Raw genomic sequence first — 8,449 nt, 5'->3', positions numbered from 1 at the left:
TTTACAATTTTAACTAGAAATAATCCACAATAGACCAAATACTTTTTTGTAGTTACTACAGCTCAAATGCATTATTAAAAGCCCAAATTACATGATGCTGTTGCCTGTGAAGTTATATTTGTCACAGGAAATATAATCTATAACCTTTTGAGTCCAACGAAATAAAAGTCATTCAGAGCTGCAAATATTTAAAAAAAACTTCTCAAATTGTTTCTTTTAATTGTCTGATATAAGAAATCTGTTGTCGTTTTCAAACAACCATCAGTTTATTTGTATTTTTAGGTTTGAAAATATCGAGGAATGTTTGTGCAAAATGATGTACCGGTAAAAACAAATCTAACATTTATCTTTTATTTGAACCTCAAAGTTTCATGCAAATATATCATCCATTTACAGTTAAGAGCCTGAAAATCATTCTCCTGAACACATTCAATGGATTTTAAAATCTTTATTTATTCAAATGATGGCAGGCTAACATCTTAGTGTTAAAGTTTGTAAAGTGCAAGAAGTCATAATTACTGTAACAGTTTAAATTCCACTAATGAACCAGTTTGAAACAGAGAAAAACCTCCTAAATGATGATGGAGAACACGCTGTGGGTATTCATGCTTCCAGATGTCAAAAACAGCAACTTTAACTCATTCTAAACTTTTCACTAACTATTAAAGTAAACAACGAGGAGAATTTGTTCATCGAAAAACGCACGGAGCAACTGATTCCTGCTGTGGGACAAACGGCCATCTTGAAACGGACTTCAGAGGTTCCTACAATCTTCGTCAGCTCCAGAGTTCAGACGGAACTTGAATGTGTAAATCTCTCCAAAATAAAGCACTTCAACAGATTTTCGATAAAGTTAAATCATTTTTTTCTTTTTTTTGAAACTGGTTTGAAATCAGAATCCAGTTTGCTTCTGCAGCGGCAGGAAGGACGGATCATTTGCCGACTGTGAAGGACTGTAAGCCTGTGATGGCTCTGCCCAGGATCAGGGCGTGGATGTCGTGAGTACCTGAAGAGATGAAAAAAGAATAAAGATATGGATCAAAATAACTCCTGGAGAAACATGTTTGGTTAAATGGTTTAATGCAAACCAACACAGCAGTCATGGTGGAACTTTGTCCTAAAACTACAGCATTTTCCATCCTTTTTTTAAGAAGCACCAAAACCACAAAGATCAAAGTGTTTTAATAGGATTTTAGCAGACAGACCAACACAAAGTCCACAATGGCTGCAAATAACGATTATTTTGCAAATCGATTAATCTGTTAATTATTTTTTTGATAAGCAGAAGGTTCCATAAGGAAGAGTTTTTCCAAAATAAATCAGGTGAAACAAAAATTTTTCCACTGAGTTCTGGATAGAGCATATTGACAGACAAAAAAGTTTTTTTCTACCTTAAAAGCAAAATTCTATATACATTTTTTAAAACAATTTTGATATAATTACTGCTCTAACTGGTTTTCTCTGTCTGATTTATGTTTTAGCGTCTCTATAATCAAATTAACGACTAATCGATTACTAGATTAGTTGACGATTATTTCAATAATCGATTAATCACAACTAATCCGATAAATTGTTTTTTTCAGCCCTAAAGTGGAAAACCATGCAGAGGAAATAAAAGAACCCAGATTTTTATTTCGTGGGGGTAAAGATGTGTTTTGTTTCTTGTGTAGAGAGGCGCTCTGATTGCCTTAATTAAAAACTTTATTCCGTCCTAAAATCCAAGCACTATTTGAGGTAGAAAACTAACACATCATCCAGGACAACCCTGATAAACATGATAGAGGCAGCATCATGCTGTGGGGATTACTTTGCTCCAGAAGAGATGGTCAGATTTTGAGAAGATGGATTCAACATAATGCAAGGAAATTCTTGAATAATCCGATTAGAGGCTTTAAAATAGGGCTAAATGGTTTATATTGTGTACTAAATTGGCCTAATCAAAGTCCAGATCTGCTGTACTACTGATGCAGTTCCAATAAACCAAAGCAGTGGAGTTCAAACATTTGGCAGAGGACCAAATTCTGCAAGTTAAAAGAACCGATGGGTAGAATTTTTCTTCTAATGAAAAAATAAGATTTTGCAATAAGTTCCAGTAAAATGTGCAATATAAAAAAAAAAAAAAAGAGAAAAATATACAAAACGTTTGTCTTTAGAAAACAATGATATCGTTTTTTAACTTTTGGAGCTTTATTTTTTTTTAGATGCAATAAGAGGGAACAAGGAACCCATCGGAGCCTGAAGACAGCGAAATACGAAAAACAAAACTCATAGAACAGAAATTTGGTTTGGTTTTGGGAAAAGTAAAATTTTAAACAAAAGTGTCAAATTCTGTACAAAAAAAAATAAAAAATAATTGGCCAAAAAAAGGGAGAAGAAAAATCAACAAAATAAGCTAAGACAAGAGTTAAGTCTCAAAACCTTTTTTGTATTTCCGTTTTTTCAAAGATTTATTTCTGGAAAAATTTTTTTTTCTTTTTTCAAATTTCCATTTATACAATGTTTTATTTTCTTGCAACAATAACAGCACTAAATTGATACCATATAGGAACTGGAGTTCCACCAGTTGGAGTGAATTTAACAAACAGCCTGATTTTTATGGTCCTCCTTACTGTCATGATGATATTCATCTTTCTGATGATCTCTGACATAAAAACCCAATAAATCAGAGAAACAAATCCTTTAAAACCTTGAACCCTTCCCGTTTAGCTCCTCACCTTCGTAGGTGTTGACGGCCTCCAGGTTCATGACGTGGCGGATGATGTGGTACTCGTCTGCGATGCCGTTCCCTCCCAGCATGTCTCTGGCCTGCCTGGCGATGTCCAGGGCTTTACCGCAGCTGTTCCTCTTCAGCATGGAGATCATCTCTGGAGCTGCTCTGTAGTTAAAGCAACAACCAGGAGATCCAATCAGACTCTAGCATGTTTGATTTAAGGGACGCACTGAGCCATGTTTGTTAAATTTCATCCAGAAATAGAATGAATACCCCTCTGGATTAGAGAAATTTCCCTGACATCTGAGCTAGAATGTCCTTCATTCCGATATCAGTATCTATCTGTGCGTTTCTAGTTTGCTCAGCTTTGTCTTCTATAAGTTGGAGGCACGTAAACACCCATCTGTGTTTTCTACATCAGATAAATCTGATCTTTATATAAATGTCGATGAGTCTGCTTAAAACCATCAGGAAACGGGAGGATTGGGAGGAGATTAATAAATATCAGTGGAAAAACACAAATTCAACATGGAGGGAATATGGATGGAAGGAGTTTTGCGACCCCTGCTCACAGAGAGCATGGAGATACTAAATGTTAGAGATCATGTAGAGAAACAAAATCAGATCTCTTCACAACTTTTGGGGATGCTCCCGTACAAACCAGTACTGCACACTATTAACCCATTGAAGCCTGTATTGATATACATGTACATATAAAAAGACATTTTGTGCTTATTTTTCCCCTTCAAGGAGATGCCAAATTAAAAAAGTTAATGTTACTAAATAAATAGAAATAAAGGTAACATATATTTAGTGACAGCAGTTATAACTACATAATAACACACACTGTGACTAGCACTGGGGTGATGCAAAAACACTCTACACTGCAAAAACGATCAAGAAATAAGTACAAATTTCTTAAATTAAGAGTATTTCCCCTTTATTTGAGCAGGTAAATACGATGATTTGCCAACAGAATTAGTCGTTTTTCTCATAACATATGATAATTAGATTATATGCACTGGAAATAAGACAATGTAATTGTTTTTTTCTTATTTTAAATGTAAATTGTCTTGTTCCATTGGGAAAGTGTCTCACTTACCATCTAAGTTCAAGAAAAAAGCACTTAGTTTAAGAAAAAAATGGCTTATTTAGATCTAATTTTTGCAGTGGCTGTCTGCCTACACTGCAAAAATGTCCTGAAAATGAGTAAAAATGTCTTAAAATAAGTGTATTTATCCTTAATATGAGTAGCAAAATAAGATGATCTGCCAATGGAACGAGCATTTTTACACAAAAAATAAGATAATTAGATATTATGCACTTGAAAAAAGAGACTGCAGTTGTTGTTTTTTCTTATTTTAAATGAAGATTGTGTTGTTCCTATAGAAAGTGTTTCACTTACTTGCTCAATTCAAGAAAAAAATGCTCTTATTTTAAGAAAGATATACTTACTTAGATTTAATTTTTTTGCAGTGTAACACGGGTGGTTTGTTGCTTATTAGCAACTTTAAAAGGTTTAAAAAGTGATCATTGATGAAGTGCTAGAAACTAAAATACCAGGAGGATTGAGACTCTCAATTTAAAAAGAACAGACAATTATAAATCACTTTGACTGATGTTGGCTAGTAAGGAAGCAATAACCAGAAGATGGAGAAGTGATTTGGTGCCAAACATGGATGAATGGATTGATTTAATGCTAACTATTATAATATGGAAAAGATAACTGCATCTATTACACTGGAAGTTGATAAATTCAACAATTATTGGAAAGGATGGCTTAAAGCAACATAGAAGGGATTTTATTTAGGAGCTTGTTGTGAAGGCTGGATGTTTATTTAATGTAGGAGGCACAAAAAAGAAGAAAGAACATTTACTCTATAAGGAATGTCATTAGTTACTTATATCCTGGTTCGAATCTAAAATTTTACTTAAATTATTTTATATTCTGTTTGTTTTGTTTACTTTTGTTCCAAACCTAATGTCCTATTATTGTGGCACTCAAGAAAAAACTGCTGTGAGAATCTTAAAGAACTGACTTTCAACTGTGAAACAGACAATAAAATATAAATAAAATAAAACCATCAGGAAGAGATGCAGGGTCAGCCTTCAGCTTCACAGGCAGAAAAATGTCTGATTGACTGTAGGGTTTTAATGGAGAGACATTTTCAGCTGATCGTTCCTAAAGCCCCAGTCACACCTTGACCATTTAAACCAGCGTATGCCTGACGTACGAAAGATCTGGCAAAAATGTTGGCATATGTTGGATAAGTTATGGGTATGTTTTGTATGAGTTATGAGCACGCTGAAGCACGCTGGCACATCTCGACGTATGGCGAGTACGTTGAGAACAGTTCTCGACATATGCCAGCGTATTCCATACGTTGGGCCTAAGTTACAGTTAAGTTATCTGATCGTTGACATACACTTAAGTGTAAGTTACTCATAACTTGTGGCGTCTAGCTTATCCAAAATCTGAGAGTAACTTGTACATAACTTATGCGTAACTTTCAAGAACTTCTCTCCAACGCATAGGAACGTATTTGACGTGTTCCAGACAACCCCTAAAGGTGTTTCTAACTTCCAGCTACTGCATAATGGTGTATTGGCAGCGTTTTGGTATAAAAGGTGGTTCACAGGAGGAAACAGTTCTCCTCCAGACTTCATCCCCATTACAGGTTTAGCCAGAAGGTGTGTCTGATGGATCCTTCCTGCGTTCACGCCCACGACCAACAAACTTCTTAGAAGACATGATGCTGAATCTGCTGCAACTGCAAACCTTCTTTCTTTTTCTTATCTTTCTTTCTTTATTCTTTTTTTTTTGGCGGGCGGTAAACAGCAGCTAGGTTAATACGATCAAATAAATCTTTTTATGCAGACTGGGCGCATCGCTGCTCCCCTCAGGACACTGGCTTGTGCATCATTTCATGGGCATTACGCAGCGAGTCAGTCAGGCTGTCATTGGACATCTACTCTAGACTCGTTATGAACACTCAAAATTAAAACAATCCGTAGAAAGTTCATCGTATGCCAGCATTTTAGAGGATTCTGGGACGTCAGGCATACGCTGGCTAAATCAGCAAGGTGTGACAGGGGCTTAAAGCAGCAGGTTTTTGAAGAAATTTTTCAGCCATTGTTCCCAAAAATAGCAGCACCAAATATATGTAAAATATATAAAAATATGATTAAAAATATAGAGAATTATTTCAGATTTATCTTTCTGACATTTTTTTCAAAGACATTTATTTAATTTAAAATCTATTTCAAAAATTTTTAGTAGAGTGTTTAAATATACAGATGCATTTTACAATTTAATTATATATCTAATATTTGCATCAACATAAATAATGGTATATTTAGCCCTCCACAGACCTCAGGGATCACACCACTTCGGGAACCCCTGATCTAAAGAGGATGAGGGGCGTTCTTACTTCTTCTCATCTATAAGTCTGCCCAGCTGCAGGCAGGACTGCAGGCCGATGGTGATCTCTGTCAACATGTCGGCCATTTTCTTCTGCATCAGCTGATTCCGGGCTAAAGGAACGCCAAACTGGATCCTGGTATAAAAAAGAGAAAGAAACAAATCAATATTCTATCTAATAAACTAACTTCCAGCTTTCATTCCTCTGAAAATATCCATTTTTGTTGTCTGACCTGTCCAGCGTGTACTGCCGGGCCGCGTGGAAACAGAACTCTGCGGCTCCCAGAGCCCCCCAGGCTATCCCGTAGCGGGCGTTGTTCAAGCAGCCGAACGGACCCTGCAGGCCACAGCGGGAGGATCGGATGTCAGGTTAAAGAAAATCACATTAATTCACTGATTTAATGAACAGCAGAGGTCTTCACTCACCCCGAGACCAGAGACTTTTGGGAGAAGGTTCTCCTCAGGAACCTCCACTTCGTCCATGAGGATCATCCCCGTGGCTGAAGCCCTCAGGGAGAACTTCCCCTCGATCTTCGGGGTGGAGAAGCCCTTCATGCCGCGCTCCAGGATGAAGCCGCGGACCTTCCCGTCATCACATTTCGCCCAGACCACAGCGATGTCCGCCGCAGGAGAGTTGGTGATCCTGGAGATAAAGGTGAACATTATGCAGAGCCAAGCTTCTCATTTATGGGGAACTGAAGGTTTCAGAGGTTTCTTTGACTCATCAAGGGCTCATTTTTCTTTAAAAAACAAAACAAATGTGACTAAGTTTTTTTGTTCTAAGGTTCATCTTTACTGCTGGTTCTCACAGCTATTGAATCAGTGGAGCTGAACAGCAACATAAAGGATTGAGTTTAAAAGAGGACAGACTGATGGAACCACATAGACTGGATCTGAATATTTCTCCTTATATACAGTGGTTTTCTCATCAACATCCTCAGATGTAAAGATAAAGAACATCCGGCAAACTGGATGAAACCAAGCTACGCAAAATAGGTTTTTGGTGCAAAGAAGTAGATCCTTGATGGCGTACAGCAGAAGAAAAACCTCAGCGGTTCCACTACAGTTAGCTGAGGTACAGGAGTGAACCTCAGTCTATATAAGTTTTATTTAATTTAATGAGATGAACATCTGAATACAATGATAAGCTTCTTATTGGTGAGAAAAACCCCCAACAATATTTCATGTTTTAAACACTATGTTTCGCCTTTGCTGAATGTGATTATTTGAGTCAAATTTAGAAAACCCATAAAAAGTAAACTAGTTTTTAAAAATTAAATTATAGAATACAGTCAAAGCAAAACCAGGGTCAAAATACAAATATAGACAAAGCAGTCTAAAAACAAGAAAAAAAAAAAAAAGAAAAGTAAACATGCTGGAGTGTATTTAAGCAAACAGGTTTAAAACTTTTATGTTTTTTCAATGTAGAAAAGGTCCCAATACATCATTTATCTCTTTTTCCAATAAAAAGACAAAAAAATCCCCTCATTTCTCATCAACTGTGCTGGAGCCAGTGAGGCAAAACGATCAAGACCGTCTCCATGAATTCTGGAATTACCCCATAATTGAAACCTTCTGGGAAATAACAGCAAAAAAAAACAAAAAAAAAACAAAGATGGTCGTCTGTGGATCTCATGTAAGTCATGTAAAAGGAGGATGTTTACCTCTACGAAGTAAAGCTGATAGCAAGCTAGGAAACCATCACATGTGGCTGGCTGACAGGTAACTCTTATCACAGTAAAAAATGGAAGGAATTGTGGAGGAAATATTTGTGATCAATAAAAGAAATCCCTCTTTCCTTGTGAATAAATTGGTTATATATTCAAATAGAGATAAAAGAATTATACAGATTATAATAAAGTGTGTATAAATAACTAAAACTCCATCACTATGTTACAGTTCACTTCATTTTTTTTTCATTTTCATTATAATTGTTTTGTTCTTGTTTTTTCCCCAGTAAATAAAAAAGGTAAAAAAATAAATAAATAAAAAGCAAGAAAAATATTCTTTTAGTAAGGGTGAAAATGAGAAAAGACAGAATTTTCAATAAAGTAATAAAAGTCCTCCTAAGTTACTAATTACTACAAAGCAAATATGTCATCAGTTTCAGCTTGTATTTGACAGAAACAACAACTTCCACCTAAATTACTCCTAAATGTTAAGAACTATGGAGAACATCTTGGCATTCAGCAGCTCATGAGAGTGAGAATGGCTCAGCCTGTCTCTGTGCATTGGCACATCAGTGCTAAAGAGCGCCATCATGTGGACAACTACAGTCATTAGTTCTTCCTGTTCTATCTACAGAAAAAGGTAAAATA

General features: G+C 36.0%; 1 protein-coding gene across 1 annotated transcript in view; it reads right to left on the bottom strand.

Moving 5' to 3' along the window:
* Window positions 1–654: 654 nt before the first annotated feature.
* Window positions 655–8,449, bottom strand: part of gcdh (glutaryl-CoA dehydrogenase) — a 16,423-nt gene continuing 8,628 nt past the window's right edge. The window contains exons 8-12 of the mRNA XM_015379342.1: window positions 6,558–6,774; window positions 6,365–6,468; window positions 6,142–6,267; window positions 2,715–2,875; window positions 655–1,006 (exon numbers count right to left, since the gene is read on the bottom strand). Of these exons, the coding sequence (XP_015234828.1) occupies window positions 933–1,006; window positions 2,715–2,875; window positions 6,142–6,267; window positions 6,365–6,468; window positions 6,558–6,774 (682 nt within the window). The 3' untranslated portion in view covers window positions 655–932. The remainder of the gene's footprint in view (window positions 1,007–2,714; window positions 2,876–6,141; window positions 6,268–6,364; window positions 6,469–6,557; window positions 6,775–8,449) is intronic.

This window comes from Cyprinodon variegatus, unplaced genomic scaffold (assembly GCF_000732505.1).
Source record: "Cyprinodon variegatus isolate N-32 unplaced genomic scaffold, C_variegatus-1.0 Scaffold190, whole genome shotgun sequence".
Classification (NCBI taxonomy): domain Eukaryota; kingdom Metazoa; phylum Chordata; class Actinopteri; order Cyprinodontiformes; family Cyprinodontidae; genus Cyprinodon; species Cyprinodon variegatus.
This window is presented reverse-complemented; position numbering and strand designations above follow the sequence as displayed.